Source organism: Squalius cephalus, assembly GCF_949319135.1.
Source record: "Squalius cephalus genome assembly, chromosome: 18".
Classification (NCBI taxonomy): domain Eukaryota; kingdom Metazoa; phylum Chordata; class Actinopteri; order Cypriniformes; family Leuciscidae; genus Squalius; species Squalius cephalus.
The window spans coordinates 34,322,401-34,344,900 of NC_137139.1; the positions used below are offsets into that span (position 1 = coordinate 34,322,401).

General features: G+C 36.5%; 3 protein-coding genes across 5 annotated transcripts in view; 1 reads left to right on the plus strand and 2 right to left on the minus strand.

The window, feature by feature from the left end:
• The window catches only part of LOC307145644 (nephronectin), a 14,411-nt gene extending 12,560 nt beyond the window's left edge, over positions 1-1,851 (minus strand). Inside the window, exon 1 of the mRNA XM_079849004.1 lies at positions 1,564-1,851. Within this exon, the coding sequence (XP_079705130.1) occupies positions 1,564-1,628 (65 nt within the window). The 5' untranslated portion in view covers positions 1,629-1,851. The remainder of the gene's footprint in view (positions 1-1,563) is intronic.
• Positions 1,852-4,791: 2,940 nt separating this feature from the next.
• LOC307146031 (CXXC-type zinc finger protein 4) lies at positions 4,792-12,300 on the plus strand. 3 transcript variants are annotated; one of them, XM_079849764.1, is made up of 3 exons: positions 4,792-4,854; positions 7,170-8,187; positions 10,613-11,091. In XM_079849764.1, the coding sequence occupies exons 2-3, from the start codon at positions 7,219-7,221 to the stop codon at positions 10,658-10,660; spliced, it is 1,017 nt and encodes a 338-aa protein (XP_079705890.1). In that variant the 5' UTR covers positions 4,792-4,854; positions 7,170-7,218; the 3' UTR covers positions 10,661-11,091. The 3 variants fall into 3 exon arrangements, with proteins under 3 accessions (XP_079705890.1, XP_079705891.1, XP_079705889.1); XM_079849765.1 differs by lacking the exon at positions 4,792-4,854 and adding an exon at positions 4,885-5,286 and having other exon boundaries at positions 10,613-12,300; XM_079849763.1 differs by lacking the exon at positions 4,792-4,854 and adding an exon at positions 6,169-6,457.
• A 1,647-nt stretch (positions 12,301-13,947) lies between these two features.
• The window catches only part of rigi (RNA sensor RIG-I), a 23,332-nt gene continuing 14,779 nt past the window's right edge, over positions 13,948-22,500 (minus strand). The window contains exons 13-19 of the mRNA XM_079848877.1: positions 21,581-21,726; positions 20,355-20,451; positions 19,384-19,554; positions 18,876-19,021; positions 18,638-18,784; positions 16,319-16,480; positions 13,948-14,978 (exon numbers count right to left, since the gene is read on the minus strand). Coding sequence (XP_079705003.1) covers positions 14,826-14,978; positions 16,319-16,480; positions 18,638-18,784; positions 18,876-19,021; positions 19,384-19,554; positions 20,355-20,451; positions 21,581-21,726 — 1,022 coding nt within the window. The 3' untranslated portion in view covers positions 13,948-14,825. The remainder of the gene's footprint in view (positions 14,979-16,318; positions 16,481-18,637; positions 18,785-18,875; positions 19,022-19,383; positions 19,555-20,354; positions 20,452-21,580; positions 21,727-22,500) is intronic.

Here is a 22,500-nt window from a genome sequence, read left to right on the forward strand (position 1 = left end):
ATGTGTTGTTGTAAAACTATGGCAATTTAGTGGGAAATATGTTTACCCTGACAATTTCATAAATGTTTTAAATGTTTGAAAATCCAGCTTTTAATGTTGTTTATGTGTCTATGTGTTGTTTTTAATATGCTTTAAGACAAACCATGTGTAAATTCATAAGTCGACAGCATTGTTGAGATTTTTCTATTTAGGGGCTGTTTACACGACACGGTGTTTTAACTAAAAACGTTAAAAAAAAAAAAAAAAAACGTTTTATGCGAAAACTTTTGAAAACAGGTTTTTAAAGGTCAGGTTTTTGAGAACGGTCTCTGTGTAAACAACAAAAACGCGAATCTCTGAAGACGACAACGTCATGCTGACGTCAAACAAGTATTCATTACTTCAATGAGCTCATTGTTTCTGCCTTAAATTACAATGTTTAAATTAATACATTTTTAGCTAACTCTAACTGTGATTTTGTATATGTGCATTTCTGAAATGCATAACTTAGACAGTTTCCTCTAACAGATCTCTGTAGATTGTAATGTGGACTCATGTAGGCTCCTTTCTGTAAAGCTGCTTTGAAACGATGCGAGTTGTGAAAAGCGCTGTACTAATAAATGTGAATTTAATTGAATTGAATGCTCATACATATTACGCGTAATATGGCCATCTAATGGCCTGTCAGCAGAATACAGGGGTTTTTTTAAGTCTTTTTCGCCTGTGAATGGGGATCGTCTGTACGCGGAAAACTCAAAGGAAAAACTTCCCCGTTTTAAGCATATCGTTGTCGTGTAAACATACCTTAAAACTGCAGTGAACCAAAGACAATCTCAAAAAATACATGGTTTGAAATCGCTGGTGTTACTGACGTCACAAACTACCTTGTAACCAATCAGATCAACGTGTGATCATCAACCAGTGGATCTCTGAGTGAGTGAGTGGAGGCGGGGCTCATTTGCATATTCATATAACCGCGGGTGTCAAGTTACATTCCACCTATTTTAAGGTATGACGAATTTTTTTTATTTTTTTTAAGGAAAAAAGGTTTAAATATGAAATTTTTGTGATTATAGGTGTGTTTAAAGGGCTTAAATGATTGACTACAGAGGGACTTTAAGATAATAACAATAATTATAAAATTGGCGATTATTTTTCTTTTTTCTCTCAGATATGTTTCATAACTTTGCATCATAAATGTATAAAAATAAAATTTCTGAAACATTACGAAAAATGAAACATAAGGCCTATAGAATTATATTACATTCCATCATGCGCCTCCGTTTGTTAAAAGTGAACTACGCGTTCGAAAGTTACCATGCCAACTACAATTCTTTTTTATGATCACAATGGTGCTGATGTTAATTTATCACAGATTTACAACAACATACGTATAATAGAAACTAGCTGTAGCGGAAAATATTATTACCATGACAATTTCATAAACGTATTAAGATAATAGCGACAATTATAAAAGTAGCGATTGTTTTACGTCTTTCTGTCAGATATGCCTCACAACTTTGTATTGATCCCAAACGTATAAGAAAGAAACATTTCTTCGGAAATGCAAACATTTGACTTTACCTGAGAGTGTCTGAACCTGCAGCCGCACAAACACAAATGAGAGAGAAAAACAGCATCACATCCATTATACGCGGTAAACACACACGAGCTTCAGTTTCTCCACGCGAAAATATCCCGTGAAAAGGTCTCGTTTGTTCCGCACAGAAGTTTGTCGTCTGGAGCGTGAGCGCGCGTCAGGTGTGTATGTATGTGTGTGTGTGTGTGTGTGTGTGTGTGTGTGCTCGCGCGCACCGCTGAGGGCTATTCATTCAGCCGCTGCCTTCAGGATGACATCAGCGTGTGTGTGTGTGTGTGCGAGAGAGACAGAATGTAATGGGTTTACAGTGAGCTGTCAGAAGTTTCCACTGCTGAACATGAGGAACTGAGAGTGTTTATGAAGAGCACGGACTGTTTAAATGCATTTGATGTGTGTGTGTGTGTGTGTCCTTCAGACCTGCCCTTGCTGCTCCTGGTATTCTTATACGTTTCCCTGGAGAAAACACGCACGCACGCGCACACACACACACACACACACACACACACACACACACACACACACACACACACACACACACACACACACACACACACTATAATTAGTCTAGGTGCTTGTAAAGTTTGCCGGGAACCTGTACATTTCCTCCAGCTACATCCTGTGCTCATAATTACAGCATTTCTTTCATTTCAATTTGAAAGTAAGTGTGAGTGTATGTGTGCTTGTTAAAAACAGACAGAAAGATGAGCGTCAAACCATATGAATACAAAACAGCTAAAGTACATCATGCACACTTACTATAGTGCAAAGCTTAAACTGAAGGAGGAAACTAAGGCATAAAGACCAAATATATAAGACCAGGGGATAAAATGCCTAGCAAGTGCATAGCAACACCCTCACAACCAATTATTAAATGACTAAAAATACATTTGAAAAAAAATCTAAGAATTTTGTTTCTAGCCCTTATGGTTCAGAAGTTATTAGCATAAATGTGGGTGCAACTTTGGGCAGTTGGTGGCGCTAGAGCGATTGAGTTAGAGACTCCAAAATCACTATGGTTAAAGTTCAGACAGTCCTTTAACAGTGTGCCAAATTTCATAGCTTTCTGCCATAGACTTCCAGAGTGGAAGAATAGCCATAAGAAAACCACTAACGGATACAATAGGTTCCTATGAACATTTTAAAGTCCCCCTGCGGTGTAAATCCAGCTTTTAATGTTGTTTATGTCTATGTGTTGTTTTTAATATGCTTTAAGACAAACCATGTGTAAGTTCATAAGTCGACACCATTGCTGAGTATTTTCTCCTTAAAACTGCAGTGAACCAAAGACAGTCTCAAAAACACGCTTTGAAATCGCTGGTGTTTCTGACGTCACAAACTACCTTGTAACCAATCAGATCAACGTGTGATCGTCAACCAGTGGATCTCTGAGCTGAGTGAGTGAGTGGAGGCGGGGCTCATTTGCATATTCATAGAACCGCGCATACTAAATGAGGCAAGGGTGTCGAGTTACATTCAAGATATTTTAAAGCATGACGAATTTTTTAAAGGAAAAAACGTTTAAATATGTCATTTTGGTGATCAAAGATGAGTTTTAAGGAGTTTAAGAACTTTAAAATAAACTACACTCTAAAAAATAAATTTTGCAAATGTCTAATTGTGTCTAAATAAATGTCTAAAGTGGAACATCGAATTAAAGTGTAACCTGAACTAAAAATAAACAATACTTCTACAGCATTTTTTTTAATCTTATTTAATGTTAATTTTAACATTTATCAATTGTTAAAATCAAAAGTTGTATTTGTTAACATTAGTTAATACACTGTGAACTAACATGAACATGAACAATTATATTTCCACTCAAGATTAGTAAATGAAAAAAAATATATTGCTCATTGTTAGTTCAGGTTGTTATTAACTAATGTATTAACTAATGTTATCAAATGAGACCTTATTGTAAAGTGTTACTGACATTTAGAAATATTTTTAGAAAATATACATATTTTAGTATTGTGCATAATGGAATAATAAACTATTAAAACTGACTGTACAAACATGTCTTATGTAAATACCTCTGACTGTTTGACTGTTTATGACACAATCAGAGAATGAAACCAATAACACAAACACTTATGGACATGATTACATAACATAGACTTACATAAAACTAATTTTTAATTGCCAAACCCCTTAAAGCATTATTTATCTTTACTATAAATCATATTTACCTGAGGCGTCATATTTATCTGACTTCTGGAGACAATTTTGTACCCAAAGATTATCTAAACACTCACTCACTCACTCACACACACACACACACACACACACACACACACACACACACACACACACACACACTGCTTTATGATCTGAATCACATCTAGAGAGCCGAGTTTCCCGCGCGTGGTGTTAGAATGACACCCAGTGCACAAAAGCAGAGCTGCAGTAATAAAGCTTAAACTACAGGACAGTTATTGAAGATCTGAGCCAGTAGAGGGCGCAGCTGAGGTGTTATTGTTCCTGGAAGACGGATGAATATCCATCCATCTATCCATCCATCCATCCATCCATCTATCTATCTATCTATCTATCTATCTATCTATCTATCTATCTATCTATCTATCTATCTATCTATCTATCTATCTATCTATCTGTTTGCATATAAATAATATATATATATATATATATATATATATATATATACATATATACTAATAATATAATAAATGTAATAAATAATAAATACACGTATATTTAAATATAATATACGTGTTCTTGTTATTTATATTTATGATGAATATCCATCCATCTATCTACATATCTATCTGTTTACATATAAATAAATTATATATATATATATATATATATATATATATATATATATATAGTGTTCTTGTTATTTATATTTATGACGATGGTATGTTTGGCGTTAAGAGCTGATTTCCCCTCAAATCCCCTAATAAAGAATCTCTTGCGGATGCGTCAATGTGTTTTTTCCACACACACACACACACACACACACACACACAGAAATTCCCAGCCGGCCAGGATCTGCTCCGCCGGGGGGAAACGCCTTCTCGCCTCGCCTCGGACCCGTTCTGTTTTAATTAGCCTCCCGGTGCCGCTGGTAATTACGGTAACGAGCCGCAAATGAACCGTAATGAACCGCAAAATTCCTCAAAAAAAAAAAGAAAAAGCCCTCACACAAGACGCGGCGCGAAGCCCGTGATTAATAACCGTCATTCAGGAAACGGCGGGGAAAAGAAGGGGCGCGCGAGGAGTTGACACGCATTACCCTCAGCGCTGCGCGAGACCCCGTATGTCAACCCCCTCGCGCCTCCCGCGCTTCCACAATCATTTCCCGCCAATGATCAGGAGGTGTCCGCAACGGCGCTTCCTCACCTCACACCCCCGTCAGCCACACGCAGCGCGACACACACACACACACACACACACACACACATATATACACACACACACACACACACACACACACCGGGAGGAGCCGTCTACCCTTCCGTCACCCATACCCGCCCCTGAGGACGGTGCGTCGTTGGCGGCGTCAATATTATTTATTATTCCCGTTAGTCTCGGTATTTAGCGCCGCAGCTGCTCACGGTGATCGTTAAATCGGACGCGTCTCGTTGTTTTGTGGCGCGTGTTTTTTCTTGTAACGGGGATTATTGAGGCGGCATCAGCGCGCGGTGATGCTCTCCGTTAAAGGATCTTGAAGCGTCGCGAGTCTAAAGGTAAAGCTCGTCCATTTTCCGTCCTCCGCCTCCCCCCCCCCCCCCCCCTCTCGTCTATCTCCCCCCCCCCCCTTATCTCTCTCTCTCTCTCTCCCTCTCTCCCTCTCTCTGCTGACGTGCGATGGCCAAGAGAATTAATCCGTCGCCTTTAATTGCACCGTAGTGTCCAGCGGTCTCGCGCCCTTAATGACCTCTGATCCGCGCGCCGGTGCCGCAGCAGGCGGAGAGTAATTACCGTAATTGATGCTCGAGGCGACGGTAGCGGGGGGGGGGGGGGGGGGGGGGGGGGGGGGGCATAGTTTCTCTCTCTTTCTCTTCCACATAAACACACACACTCATTTTGACACGGTAACTTTCTTCTGCACGGTTTATTATCGCTATTGCTTTTGTTCCTCTAATTAAGACAACAACTAATTTAAAGGCAGACCTGATGGTGTTGGATATAATGCTCTAAATTATGTCATGCATATGCATAAGAAATGTACATAAATGCATACAAAGCAGTTGCTGTTTATCTGAACTGCGTTTTAATCTGAATTTGACTGAATCTCAAGTGTACAGTTATAAAAATAATTTCTGTTATACTTGGAACCTAATGGGGAATTAATCTCATATCCACTAAAAATAAAATAAGATTAAATTGAATAAACTAATTTTCTTATTTTTTTCATTTTTTTTTCTTTCATAATTTTAGTTTAGGATCTTTTTATTTGACTCTTATGATTTTTTTATTTTTAGAATTACTTTTAAAATATCCATTAAGCTATTTTGTATCCATCCTTTAGGATTTGACTACATATTCTATATTTCCTGTCAATACATTTTTTTTCAATGAATGTAAAAAATATATAATAATTTTAGAAATGGGAAGAAACTATTAAAGTCAGCATGAAATGAAAGTTGTGATAGTCTTTTCTTCCCTGTTGTGACGTATATCCAAGAGAAAATTATTTTTAATTTTGTCTGAGGGGAATTGATTGGATGGTGGTGGTTGCTATTGGTTGATCTCATGTGAGTGACAGGTTGCCCCGCCCTCATCATCAGAGAAGAGAAGAGATGTTGCTGGGAAGGGGGAAGATATTTAGATTAAAGATTACGAGGCACATGCATTTAACAAAATGATGTGCATGGATAAATAACTCACAATAAATACTGCAATGTTCCAAAAAAAGTAAATTATGATTTCATGGCTATTTTAAAGGTGCATTGTGTAATATTTAGGAGGATCTGTTGACAGAAATGCTTATATGCTTATAACACATAACTATGTTTTCAGTGGTGTATAAAGACCTTACATAATGAACCGTTATGTTTTTATTACCTTACAATGAGCGTTTTCTCTCTACACACACCGCGGGTCCGCTTACATGATACTACAGTGGCCCTGAACGGACAAATGCGTTTCGTCACTATGTTGTTCTTCGTGCAAAGAAGCTATAGCTAAAGTCAGCGAATAAAACACTGACACAATGATGAACAAGTAACAATAATATTCGCATTAACATCGTTTTACTGAATAATTAAGTAGATATAATTTCTCAATTAATCTTTGAATTAAAACAAGGAAATACCGCACACTATCCTTTGTGTTTTTTTTTTTAGACTCATTTGGTCTTTCACTTCACCAGGTGTGCGATGGTGATTGCTAATTGATCAATTAATCTTTGTAAAGAAACCTCATTGTTTAACTGGCTACTCTCTGCTGTCTCAGACGACGACATCACTTCCTGTCGGCCGCCGTAACTTCTGTTGGTTGCAATTCGCAACCTCACCACTAGATGCCGCTAGAAATTACACACTGCACCTTTAAAACATATAACAAATGTTCCGTTTACCTTCAGTTGACGAACATCTCTGTTCACCTCCACCTTTTTCCTCCACAGGACCACTGCCGTGGATGGTTGGGCGTTAGTGCGTGTTTGTTTTGCTCTGATGGCGAACATGAGCAGTAGTGTGTGCATGGAAACTCCACACGCTCATGGCCACGCCCACGGCCACACCCACAACTACAACCCCACCCCCGGACGGGACTTTCCTCTTCAGATCGACTCGTGCATGAACCCGGTGTTGGACTACAGCGCGCAGATGGAGCGTTACCGCTCGTTCGCCACCTTCTATAAGAACAGCACGGCCGCCGGCGCCACGCCGTTTCCCCAAACCGCGAAAATCGCACGTATCGCCACGCCCCTATTCCCATCAGCACGCTTATCCGCGATGCCACCCTGGCCGTGTGACAACGCCATGCTATGGGGGCGAAAGCCTGCCACAGTTAACGTAAACGGACCTCACACGCATCGGACAGGCATGTCAAGGGCGGAGCCGGTGAACGTGCACATGTCCGCCAAACACATTCCACAAGACTCCGCCCTCTCGATGGGTGACAACTTCCTGTCGCCGCTGTCCGCGGAGCAGTGCCGCGGTCTCCCGGTAACGGGCGCTGAGTGCATGAACCGACTGAAGTGCCCGCCGTCGGGGCCGCCCGGGGAGGCAGATCGAGGCGGGACGTTCGGAGGGATGCCCCCTTTGGGGGGGCTGTCGTTACCGCCAGGGGTCATCGTCATGACGACGCTTCACTCCGGTGCAGGGTCATCCGGGGTTACGATGTCAGACAGCGCGTTTCAGATCGCTAATGTGGCAGCGGACTGCCAGCACAGCGGCTCGTCTTGCTCCGGCTCGCCCGCGGCTCTGAACGGGAACGCTAACGGGAGTTGCAGCAGCGGGAACAGCAACGGTAGCGGAGCGGCTAAACGTAAACGCAAGCGGTGTGGCGTCTGCGCCCCCTGCAGGAGGCTCATTAACTGCGGCGTGTGCAGCTCCTGTCGGAACAGAAAGACGGGTCATCAGATCTGCAAGTTCAGAAAGTGCGAAGAACTCAAGAAGAAGCCGGGCAGCACGATGGAGGTGGGATTCACACACACACATATACACACACACTCACTCACACATATGCTGCGAGGTCTATTGAAGTGGGCTGTTTAATTGGGAATGATGTGGCGGGGGGTTTGGAGTGGAGCCCAGTCTTGGCACAAGCGGCCATAATTAACCATCGTGCATTAATGTGTGTATGTGTGTGTGTGTGTGTGATGGTTTGAGCCCTCTTATGCTGGAAAAATGCCCTTGCACTCAAGCACACACTTCATCGCTCTCTCATACACACACACACACACACACACACACACACACACACTGTCGGTATTGAGGGCTGAGAGATGAGGCAACACGTTGTAAGTTTGCTGTAATAATACAAAGACGGCTTAATCTATTCACAACCTGCTAACACCACTCACTAGAATCAAGATCAGACCATCACAAACCAGTCCAGCACCATCAGATCTTGTTCTGCATGAAACCTAGTCTACCAATTTATGGTGCAGTCATATTAATGAAATTTCACAGGCAAAAAGCTCTATTGTGTCCTAAAATCTGCATGTGGAAATTTTCCTCCCTCATGCAAAATTGCCAATCACATGGATTCCTATTGAAATGACTGGATTTCACATGTGCAAATTGCCTGAACAATGGGAAATGTAAGTGCACCTTTAGACAGGAAGAGTTTAAAGGCTCATTCACACTATATCAGCATTGAACGATACCGTTAATTTAGTGTTCGTTCCTCAGCACTGCACATTTGGGATGTCTCCATTTAATAACAATCAAAGTCCCCCTGTGGTGAAAATCCAGCTTTTAATATTCTTTATGTGTCTATGAGGTGTTTTTAATATACTTTAAGACAAACCATGTGTAAAGTCGACACCATTGCTGAGTATTTCCTCCTTAAAACTGCAGTGAACCAAAGACAGTCTCAAAAACACGCTTTGAAATCGCTGGTGTTTCTGACGTCACAAACTACCTTGTAACCAATCAGATCAACGTGTGATCGTCAACCAGTGGATCTCTGAGCTGAGTGAGTGAGTGGAGGCGGGGCTTATTTGCATATTCATAGAACCGCATATACTAAATGAGGCAAGAGTGTCGAGTTACATTCAAGATATTTTAAGGCATGAAGACATTTTTTTTCAAGGAAAAAACGTTTAAATATGTAATTTTAGTGATCAAAGATGTGGGATCAAATTATTGACTACAGGGGAACTTTAAGGAAAACATCTCAAATGTGCAGTGCTGAGGAGGTTCTAGGAACTGTTTGAAAACATTACATTTAAGCTTTTAGCAGATGCTTTATCCAAAGGCACCAATGCCAACGCCATGCTCCACTGTTGCTAGGAACGCCTAGCAAGTAAACTAGATGTTCAAGACAGTTGCTTGAGAGTAATATGCAGTAAGTGATACTACAGTAGACCAGCGGCTCAGTCAAATAACAGTGCATCAATCAAAAGTCATAGTGATGACACTGACTTTTTGAAAAATACGAGAATGTACAGTTGCGCCCTTGGACAGATAGTTTACATGCTATTTGGTGTCTCAAACTAAACTCTTGATTGTCTTTCCTTTGTTCAATCCTTACAAACTTTATCAAAATCTAGTGGCTATTATGTAAATGTTTTCATAGGCCAGTTGTATAAACATAACCACTATGTTAAAGTCTGCCTGTAGTCAATCCCTTAAAACTCATATTTGATCACCAAAATTACATATTTAAACGTTTTTCATGCCTTAAAATAGCTTGAATGTAACTCGACACCCTTGCCTCATTTAGTATGCGCGGTTCTATGAATATGCAAATGAGCCCCGCCTCCACTCACTCACTCAGCTCAGAGATCCACTGGTTGACGATCACACGTTGATCTGATTGGTTACAAGGTAGTTTGTGACGTCAGAAACACCAGCGATTTCAAAGCGTGTTTTTGAGACTGTCTTTGGTTCACTGCAGTTTTAAGGAGAAAATACTCAGCAATGCTGTCGACTTATGAATTTACACATGGTTTGTCTTAAAGCATATTGAAAACACCACATAGACACATAAACAACATTAAAAGCTGGATTTTCACCACAGGGGGACTTTAAAAATTACATCCAGTCTTAATTAGATGACTAACTTGTAAGACTAGTCTAAATAGTTTAATCAACCGTCTACTGGTGTTTCATAATTATCCAAAGCGACTTGCAAAATCAAATTCATAATTGGATACAAAAGCAATTCATCAAAGAGCCAACAATAATAGTGACATACACAGCGTACAGAAACATGGTTTGCATACAGGTCTGTTGTGTTCAGTTTCCCAATTTAATTCTCATTTTTAAATGACCCAATACTTTGAATCATTGCATCTCATCTTGAAGGTGACTCGCACCATTATTCACACATGTAACACATGGTTTCAGTGATTAACTGGGTCATTATGTCGAACTAAACTGTGTTTTCCCACAGAGAGCACCGTCAGCAGGAGCCGCTGACACCTTCCGCTGGTTCTTCTGAAGGGCTCGCCAACAAACCACATCATACACCAGACTCAAAACTAGAAGAACTGCAGGTCATACGCCTACAATCCGATCATACGGTTCCGCAATCAGGGAATCTCTCCGAGCTCCTCGCTTTCTACCCCTTCCCCTCAGGACTCACTGTGGCACTGGGGCATCAGGTGCACATGCCCCGTCGAGGGCCAGTCTCCGGTCTCACCTCACCTCAAACAAACACCAATGGCATAGAGAAACAGAGACTTGATTCCAGTCGTATCAGGTCCCCATCCGAGCTCAAAGGAACAGTTCACCTGGCTGAAATCGAACATTTAAAGGGGTAGTTCACCCAAAAATGAAAATTCTGTCATTAATTACTCACCCTCATGTCGTTCCAAACCCGTAAGACCTTCGTTCATCTTTCGGGACACAAATTAAGATATTTTTGATGAAATCCAATGGCTCGGGGGGGCTCCATTGATAGCTATTTAATTAACACTTTGAAGGCCCAGTAAGGTAGGAAAGACATCATTAAAATGCATGCGTGCGTGACCTTTACATGCAGAGGAAGACGCACTCAAGGTCATGCTCTCGTGAACGCGCGTCGAAGACTGATACGCAAGAGAAGAAATTGTTGAATAAAGTCGCTATTTTGCTTTTTTGGCGCATAGAAAGTATTCTTGTCACTTCATAAAATTAAGGTTGAACCACTGTAGTCACATGGACTATTTTAACGATGTCTTTCCAACCTTACTGGGCCTTCAAAGTGTTAATTAAAGAGCTGTCAATGGAGCCCCCCTGAGCCATCGGATTTTATCTAAAATATCTCAATTTGTGTGAACGAAGATGAACGAAGGTCTTACGGGGTTGGAATGACATGAGGGAGAGTAATTACAGAATTAACATTTTTGGGTGAACTAACCCTTTAAGGTCCTTGCACAGAGTCCGAAATTTTCGTATGCGTTTTTTCGTATTTGTCATTCGGTGGCTCTGAATTGTCAAAACACCTCTCAGAATGCTTGATACGGATGCGAAAAACGAACCCGATCCGAATTTTTTTATGTCGGACAAAAGTTTTGGAGGCAGTGTGTAAACATGATTGACACAACGTGAGGTCGTATTTATTTTTAACGTGCGAAAATTTCAGACTCAGTGTGCGATGACCTTCAGTGTGCGATGACCTTGACTCATCATTTACTTGCCTTTGTGTCATTCGAACCACTTGCTTTCTCCTGTGGAAGACAAGTGGAGGTTATTTGTAGAACGAGCACTGAAGTGAATGAAGTCTGGTAAACTCTTAAAGGACAAAATAAACATTATTAAAGTAGTCGTGCACTACAATAGGCTCTATTTAACTGAAGACGTGATGGATAGATTGAAAGGAGCGGGATTTTCTTTAAAAAAACACCTTGTTCCACTGAAGAAAGCAATCCATACAGTGAGTAAATGATGACAAAAGGTTAATTTTTATGAGTGAACGATTCCTTTAAAACACCTTTCTGTTGCATGGGTAGAAAAGTGTTTTGTTTTTAACTAAAGACTTTAAGAAATAACTTTGTTTATTGCTGTTGTGACGCCTCACTGTCTTGATGAATAAGAGACTCTTAGGATGGCTTGTTGATTAAATGTGATCCTTTTTGAACTGTGACTTTCTGTGTGCTCTGCATTTATTCCACTAACGTGTTTTGTTAAATGGTTAACGGCTTGATTTGGGCTAGATAACGTGCTGACGGCGCGACGTGATAAGATGTCACTCGGAGAGCGTTTAAATGGCGTTTCTAATTCTGATTCTTCGAGCTCAGATGAGCAGGGAAAGATGGCGGAGCCACATCTCAGCGTTAAAGCGCTCGGCACATCACTGTACATGTCATCTCTTTATTGTTGGGCCTCTATGACGACTCCCATGTTGCTAGGCAACATGAATTACAATGACATGAAGTCCTGTGTTCTAGAATAAGGGAGGGGCTGAGATGCCTTCACTCCGGCTGAGATTTACATCACACACTCGCCTGTTAGTGTGTGTGCGTGTGTGTGCGTGTGTGTGAGAGAGAGAGTGTGTGTGTGTGTGTGAGGGGCAAAGACATATTCTCCTAGCCCTATTTAAAAACTAAAATACTATTATATACATATATTAATCACATTAAATAATAAAATAATTAACATTAAAAATAAATAATTATGTTAAATTCTTACTATATACTTATAAATCATAATATATATATATATATATATATATATATATATATATATATATATATATATATATATATATATGTACACACACACATCTATCTGTACATGCATATTAATCACATATAAAAAAAGAAATATCTTAAAATCTACTTAAAAACCATATATTTCTAAAACATATTGAATGATAACTAATTAATCTAACAAATCATCTGGAGATTAAACGAGAAATGATTGTGTTAAATCTTAATATAAATCCTTATAAATCCGGAAGGTATAGAATTGAACTGAATATATGAATCAACACTGAACTGATTTCAGAGGAACAAAGACACAGCTGTTTTTTAGAGATTCTTTACAGCTGGATTGAAATCTGTTGTTGGCATTCGATAATTTTCTGTAGAGCTGCTTTGATACACCTTCACACACATATAAATATATATGAATCAAAGGCTGTAAAGGCATGAATATTTCCATGCATGAGCCAGTTTTTGCCTGTAAACCTGTCCTAAATTCACGACCCCCCCCCCCACACACCCCACACACACACACACACACTAGCAGTGACACTGACGCCTAGTGCTTTGATGAACGCTGTTATTCCTCACACATTCACACACCAGGTTCTGCTCCGGATGCATGGGAACGCTGGGAATTTCAAGCATCATTAACTCAAGGCTTTATAGACTGCCATTAATTGTTTTAATTGAACTATTTTCCACCTCACAGGGCGAATAATCTATCAAGAGAATTATAGGAAAAAAACTATCCTACTTTTAGGACAATAAAAAAAAAAATTTTTTTGAAGCAATTAAGCGCTTTTTTTATTACTGTAAAATGTGTCCATACGTTTTGTTTTTTTAATCATTTCTGTTATTCGTAAAAGATTGTGAATCTTTCTAATACGATGATTTTTATCTATCAGTTTTTAAGAGCAGTTCCATATGATGCATAAAAAACAATAATATAAATGTGTTGTCTTGCATAACCGTAATGACAATTACATATAAAAATTGTTTAATTGTCTTAAACATAACAATCATTGATCTATCTATCTATCTATCTGTCTGTCTATCTATCTATCTATCTATCTATCTATATCAGTGGTTACAATGCAGAAATGGTCCTAAAATAGGCTTTATTTTTATTTTATTTAACATAAAATACTTAATATTCACCAAATATTCTATTCATAATATTTTAATTACATGAATTATTTTTATTTTGATAAGCATCAGTTGACATAAAATGTATCACATTCATATCAAATCATTTCATTATCAGTTATTTTATAATAATAGTCATGTCTAATTTATTTATTTTTATTTATTTATACAGTTTAAGGTTACAGGGACAGTGCACATTAATAAACATTTATGTAAATGTGCCAGTTTAGCCAACTTGGCTAATTTTCAACTGCTTTATTAATCAGTTGAATTTACCAGGAAAATCGTCCCGTCCAAGTTTAAATTAAAATGTTAAAATACATGACAAAAAAACAGGTGCCTTATTAGAGAAGTCATTTGCGATCAAGCTCAACATGTAACATCAACACAAAGACTGATTGTGATCTGTTGGGTTGTTAACAGAAAAATGCTTTTCTTACTTAGTATTTTTGTCTTGTTTCCAGTCCAAATATCAAACATTTCTTACATCAAGATGCATTTACTAGATGAGTGAAATTACATACGATATTATGTCCTGTTTTTTAAGGAAATAAATAAAAATTAAGTGAGTTTTTGCTTAAAACAAGCAAAATTATCTGCCAATGGGGTCAGAAAAATAATTTTGTTTCTATTTTAATAGAAATGCATCTTGATTTAAGAATTTTTAGATATTTGAACTGGAAACTAGACAAAAATAAAAGCATTTTTTGCAGTGTATATCATCTGGATTACACAATCAGAGGTTATTAAATTAAAAAAAGTAGCCTACTTGGACTTAAAATTTAGAGTGAGATAAGAAAGATTTAAGCTTGAATGTGGTGTTTGCCGTCCTCAGTCTCTCAGCGGCCATGTTTCAGGCGTGATCTCCTTCATGTCGAACTCTTGGATGGCAAACGTCACGTCACGCCATTTCCTGAAGTAAAACTGCTCTTCAGTGACACAATCCTGCACCACGTAACTCTCGATCTTCAGCAGCGGCAGATCCTGGGGTCACATCACAACAATTCATCCGTTTATGATCCAATACTGATCATCAGAATCAGAGTTCAACACACTTAAACTCATGAGTCCAATTGGTATTTACAGATTTACATAATATATCTGTTCTTGACGTTTTTTTTATTTCAGTTTCATCTTCTCAGAATCAGGGTTATTATTTAACTTATACTAATTATACTTATACTAACTAATTATATAAACTTAAATAAAAAAATAAAAAAACTGAAATAAAATAAAAAATATGAAAACTTACATTTATTTTATTTCAGCTGGTTGTCAAGGCATCATTTCTAATCACAAGTTCAAGTACTAAAATGACAAACTAAAACTAACAATTAACTAAAAAAACTATATAGACATTTTAAAAAAGGCAAAATAACAAACTTTTATTTCAGCTAACTAATTATTTCTAATTTTGTTGAAGTTTAGTACATAAGTAACTAAAACTAAAACCAAAAACTACACTGACATATTTAAAAAATAAATAAACAAATAAATTAATAAACATTATAAACACACACAGCAAGAATTACAAAAACTTTAACCAAAATTTAAATATTAAAATAAAACCTAATTCAAAATATTAACAAAAACCATAATAGTATCTTAATGATACTATGAAAATAACTAAAACTTATTTTATTTCAGCTAGGCAACATTTCTAATTTTTGTTTAGTGTAAGTTGCAAGTACTAAAGTAACTAAAACTAAAACTATACTGACATGTTAAAAACATATAAAAATTTGTAAAACTTTAAAATTTAAATACAAATACAAAAATAAAGCCTAAATCAAAATATTGACAAAAACTATAATAGAGTCTTAATGATAATAACACTTCTGAAAATCTCTTGCTGGAAATTATTTTTTGTTTAAGCAAATAATAAATAGTATCTCAATGATACTATAGAAATAACTAAAACTTATTTTATTTCAGCTAGGCAACAGTTCTGAGTCTAGTTTAGCGTGAGTTAAAGTACTAAAGTAAATAAAACTTAATAAAAAATATACAGACATGTTAAAAACATCACAAAAACTACAATATTACTAAAATTTAAAACAGAAAATATGAAAATAAAACCTAATTCAAAATATTAACAAAAACTATAAAAGCAACTCAATGATAGTAAGATAACAGAAGAAGAATGAGTCACCTGGATGGTATGTGAATTTGAGAATTACAAAAACTACAAAATTAGTAAAGCTTAAAAATGGAAATGAAAACAGAAAATATAAAAATAGACCCTAATTCAAAATATTAACAAAAACTCTCTCACAGATCACAGATAAGATCACAGAAGCAGAAAGAGTCCACAGGTGTGTTACCTGGATGGTGAGGTAAGAGGCGATGAGACCCCAGTCGTGTTTGCAGTCGCCACAGAGCATCTTCTTGTTCTTACTGAAGCCACAGAAGGATCTTGGTTTCTTATGAGGAACAGTTGTAAAGCGTTCGAACATGGAGCGATCCAGAGCGATGTGATGAGACTCCTGTGGGAAAGAGAGAATGAGAAAGATGATAGACAGACAAACAAACAGAAAGATGGTCCTAAAACCAACACATCCTTAAAAACTGGGGACACAAAACAGCTTTAATGGCTCTGAAAAGTGTTATAGCGTATCCTTAAACAGCCTAAAACCTTTGACATAAAACATTTACTATAAAATATTAACTTGCTATGAGATTTTAAGTTAATATGTTAATAAATTAACATTCACGTGTTTATGGCTCGTTAATGCTGGTTAATCTTCATATGTGACCACACGCAGGCAAACAAATTAAGTATTTAATTTTTTTTAATTTAAAAACTATTTATTTTAGGTGTAGCGCTGCTTGATTTGATGATTATTTTGAAGGTTTTAAGTTCTTTTAAGATAAATAATTAAAAAAGCTTGAAGTTGAAAGGTTTGAAGTTTTTTAAAGATAAGTAGTTTAAAAAGCTTGAAGGTTTTAAGATTTTTAAGATAAGTAGTTTGAAACGCTTGAAGGTTTTAAGTTCTTTTAAGATAAATAATTTAAAAAGCTTGAAGTTTAAAGGTTTGAAGTTTTTTAAGATAAGTGTTTTTTAAGATAAGTGATAAAAAGCTTAAAGTTTGACTTTTTTGTTTTGTTTTTTTAAGATAAGTAGTTTAAAAAGCTTGAAGGCTTTAAGTTTTTTAAGATAAGTAGTTTAAAAAAGCTTGAAGGTTAAGTTTTTTTTAAGATAAATAATTGAAAAAGCTTGAAGTTTGAAGGTTTTAAGTTTTTTTAAACATAAGTAGTTTAAAAAGCTTGAAGGTTTTAAGTTTTTTAAAGATAAGTAGTTTAAAAAGCTTTAAGGTTTTAAGATTTTTAAGATAAGTAGTTTAAAAAGCTTGAAGGTTTTAAGATTTTTAAGATAAGTAGTTTGAAACGCTTGAAGGTTTTAATTTCTTTTAAGATAAATCATTTAAAAAGCTTGAAGTTTAAAGGTTTGAAGTTTTTTAAGATAAGTGTAGTTTAAAAAGCTTGAAGTTTGACTTTTTTTTAAAGAAAAAGCTTGAAGTTTGATGGTTAAGTTTTTTAAGATAAGTAGTTTGAAAAGTTTGAAGGTTAAGTTTTTTAAGATAAATAATTTAAAAAGTTTGAAGTTTGAAGGTTAAGTTTTTTTTAAAACATAAGTAGTTTAAAAAAGATTGAAGTTTGACTTTTTTGTTTTGTTTTTTTAAGATAAGTAGTTTAAAAAGCTTGAAGGTTTTAAGTTTTTTAAGATAAGTAGTTTGAAAAGTTTGAAGTTTGAAGGTTAAGTTTTTTAAGATAAATAATTTAAAAAGTTTGAAGTTTGAAGGTTAAGTTTTTTTAAAAACATAAGTAGTTTAAAAAAGATTGAAGTTTGACTTTTCTTTTTTTAAAGATAAGTAGTTTAAAAAGCTTGAAGGTTTTAAGTTTTTTAAGATAAGTAGTTTAAAAAGCTTTAAGTTGAAAGGTTTGAAGTTTTTTTTAAAGATAAGTAGTTTAAAAAGCTGGAAGTTTGAAGGTTTTAAGTTTTTTTAAGATAAGTAGTTTAAAAAAGCTTGAAGTTTTACTTTTTTAAGATAAGTAGTTTAAAAAGCTTTAAGTTGAAAGGTTTGAAGTTTTTTAAGATAAGTACTTTAAAAAGCTTGAAGGTTTGAAGTTTTTTTTTAAGATAAGTAGTTTAAAAAGCATGAAGTTTGAAGGTTTTAAGTTTTTTTTAAGATAAGTAGTTTAAAAAAGCTTGAAGTTTTACTTTTTTAAGATAAGCAGTTTAAAAAAGCTTGAAGTTTTTAAGTTTTTTAAGACAAGTAGTTTGAAATGCTTGAAGATTTTAAGTTTTTTAAGATAAATAATTTAAAAAGCTTGAAGTTTAAAGGTTTTAATTTTCTTAAAGATAAGTATTTTAAAAAGTTTGAAGATTTTAAGTTTTTCAATATAAGTAGTTTAAAAAGCCTGTGGTTTAAAGGTGAAGTATTTTATTTGATTATTTTTAACTAATTATAAAAAATGAAGAGAAATATATTAGTACTGTTATGAGACAATTGTACTTTCCCCACTTCACTCATGCAGTGCATTTGTGATATGATAATCACACACATCACGATTTCACATTTATTTCAATTTATTGTGCAGCCCTATTTATTTTATGATTTATGTAACGATGAAGACCATACCTGGACGACTCTGAGGCTGTCACTCAAGCATGCAAACTTCTTGCACTTTCCGCAGAGGAGCCGGTAACTGCCTTGCTTTTTGGGTTTTTCGGGACTGGCGCTGACATGATCCCTCCGGGCCTTATCTTCTCTCTGCAACCTGTCCACCTGAACACACACACACACACAGAGATCAAGCGTTCGACGTTACGCAGCAGAGAGGCACTGATGTTTAAAACATGCAGTGAAAGTGCAGAACCTTGTAACTGAGATCCGGGCGGCTCTGCAGTTCCACGATCGCCTCCTCCACGATTTTCTCCTTAATCATGTTTATTTTCTCCTTCATAATGCGATCCTTATTACTGGAGATCAGGAAACACCGACTGTCCTTCGCACGACCACGACCTACACACACACACACACACACACACACACACACACACAAAGGTTTGTTTTGCTATCATTGTGAGGACATTCCATAGGCATAATGATTTTTATACTAGACAAACTGTATTTTCTATCCCCTACACTAGAAACCTGCCCATCACACACACACACACTAACCCGACCGCTAAACCTACCAATCACACACACACACACACACACACACACACACACACACACTAACCCGACCACTAAACCTACCCATCACACACACACACACACACACACACACACACACACACACACACACACACACACAAACCATATCCCTAATCAGTGTATTTGTGTTTATATGAGCGTGTAAGAGTGTACGTGTTTGTTACCTCGAACTTGCACCATCTTCACCACGTTACCCACGTACTCGTACATCAGAACCAGGTTGCATTGTGGGATATCGATGCCTTCGTCAGCGACTGATGTGGCGATGAGTATCTTACTCTGATCTGAGCTCTTGAAAGAGTCCAAAACACCCTTCTTATTGGTCGGAGTCATTGCTGTAGCACAAATGATTTCAATAGGAAAATGTAAAATAGGAAAAAATTCAATAGGAAAATTTGATTATTACTACAGTGATTATTATGTTTAATTATTATTATGTAAAGAATTGATGCACCTCTTCATGGAAATTAATGTTTTAATATGTCTTCCTACATGGTTGTTTAAGAAATGAAAAGCTAAACACTCGATCAATTAGAGTTAGAAACTGTGTCAGCACTAAGTTGAAGGCCTAAAGTAACTTAATAAAAGCTACATTGACAAAAACTAAAATGACTAAAACTTGAACTAAAATTAAAATGAAAACAGAAAATATAAAAATAATATCCATAAAATATGAACAAAAATACTATTTTAATATTAATACTTTAATACACTTTAATACATTGAGCTGGCATGCATATTTTAATACATTTTAACAGTAAAATAACTCTCTCGTAGTGCTACTACTACACTATTGGTAAAATTGTGATTATTATGATAAAAATTTTTGATTTCGATTTAAAATGCAAATTTTTAATAAAGACAAAAAATATAATATATATATATTATAAAACTAAAATTTTAATAATAAAAAAGTAATAATATATATATATATCTGTCTGCAAAACTAATTTCAAGTATTTAAGCAGAAGCCTTTTTTAAATCATGACACACGTGAATGCAGTGTGTTTGTGTGTGTGTGTGTGTGTGTGTGTGTGTGTGTGTGTGTGTGTGTGTGTGTGTTGTGTGTGTGTGTGTGTGTGTGTGTGTGTGTGTGTGTGTGTGTGTGTGTGTGTGTGTGTGTTTAAATTCCCACCTGAGCCGGTAAAGTTGGATTTTCGTCCTTTTCCGATCAGAACTCCAGGCATCAGGAACTTCAGGGAATCTGTGTCATTAATCCATTTCTTCATGGCCTTATATGTAAACACACACACATGAATCCGACATCACATTGGGAGAAGAAACACATTTCCCTGGCTTCACAGACACGGCTTCAGGCTAAAGGCATGTTTACGCTGTTTTAACTGAAAGCATATCCTAAAATACGTCTGCCATCATACAGTCTCAAGAGACACACCAGTAACGTTTTATTCGGGAACACTTTACAATAACGTTCATTAGTTAACATTAGTTAACTACCTTAGTTAGCATCAACTAAGAATGAACAATACTTCTACAGCATTTATTAATCTTAGTTAATATTAATTTCAGCATTTACTAATACATTATTAAAATCAAAGGTTTTATTTGTTAACATTAATACATCAACTAATGTTAACTAATGAACCTTATTGTAAAGTGTTACCTTTTCTTCTAAGGCATGTTTATTAAAGCTACAGTAACACTAAGGTTTACAGTAAGGTTCATTAATTAACATTAGTTGATATATTAATTAACATGAACTAACAATGAGCAATACATTTGTTACTGTATTAGTTCATCTTTGTTAACATTGTTTGTTCATGTTAGTTCACAGTGCATTAACTAATGTAAACAAATACAACCTCTGATTTTAATAACGAATTAGCAAATGTCGAAATGAATATTAACTAAGATTAATAAATGCTGTACAAGTATTGTTCATTCTTAGTTGATGTTAACTAACGTAGTTAACTAATGAACCTTATTGTACAGTGTTACCAAATCTACTTAAAAGCATTCACTTACAAAAATATGTTTTATATATTTACGGTAGGAAATTTACTAAATATCTTCATGGAACATGATCTTTACTTAATATCCTAATGATTTTTGCCATAAAAGAAAAATCAATCATTTTTACCCATATAATGTATTGTTGGCTATTGCCACAAATATACCCCGTGCGACTCGAGACTGGTGTCGTGATCCAGGGTCACATTTATGCAATTATAAGTTCATGCAACCGGCCCCAGGCCATTATTTGCAGGAGTCACATGACTGAGGCCAGGGGGTCAGTTGCAAAAACCTAGCCACTTTTAGCCACAGATATTGATGTATCTGACTTTAAAATTAGATGGCTAACTTTTAAGAAAAGGTTTATGCAACTGGCCAGAGACTCACGTCAGCGAGGGCTCGGGTCCTGACGAACAGGACGGTGCGCGTCTGATCGTTGATGTGATATTCTTCATCCAGGATGAACTTCAGAACCTCTAGTTTCGGGTTCTGCTGCCCCTCAGTGGCCAAACGCAGCAACTGCGGGCGCTGACCTGCATCCGGGAAACACACACACTCTCTGAACACACACACTCTCTGGGCACAAGGTCTCAATACGCCTACTTATACTACGCTCTACAAGTATGTACTCTTTTTGTGAAGAAAAAGTGCATACTTTTGAGTGTGTAGCAGAAGAGCAGACAAGCTTTGGGAGAAACTATCACATCATTCAACTGCATCTTTAACAGTTGCTCTCTGTCACAGTAAACTGACCTGTCAATCATCCTGTCACTGTAAACTGACCTGTCAATCATCCGTTCACTGTTAAAATCCTCCACATTTAATTTAATTTGCACATTGATCATGCAGAGACTCTCCTCATATTAATGCAGAATGATGCATTTAAAAGTGAATGGCCAAACGGATCTTTATAAGAGTCCACGTTGTTATTGCAGATGAAAAATAACACGGATAACATGAAATACATATTTTCCTATCAGGTTAAACTTTGATTAGTCACCCGAACCTTTATCTAAACCTCTCACCGTCGGTCGCACATGTTTTGTAGTTTTTAACACTTTTTACTCGTGTTTGTAGTTCCTCCTCCAAAGCGCAGTGGGTTGTGGGTAATATTAGCTGTTATAGTGAGCACGGATCCACACTTCGATAATCCACCGGAAATAGTCGATCATCCGGGGACTTCTGACACACTCTTTTCAACATACTATTGTTACGACCCTGTCTTTTTATTCTTTTTATTCTTTTTATTTAACGCGCTGGCCGTGACACTATGCTTTGGGACACACACTTATTTTAATCTCACACAC

Excerpts from the sequence above, each read along its gene's own strand:
- LOC307146031 (XM_079849763.1), top strand. Across the intron at positions 8,188-10,612 it reads AGCCGGGCAGCACGATGGAG|AGAGCACCGTCAGCAGGAGC; the intron begins GTGGGATTCACA and ends GTTTTCCCACAG.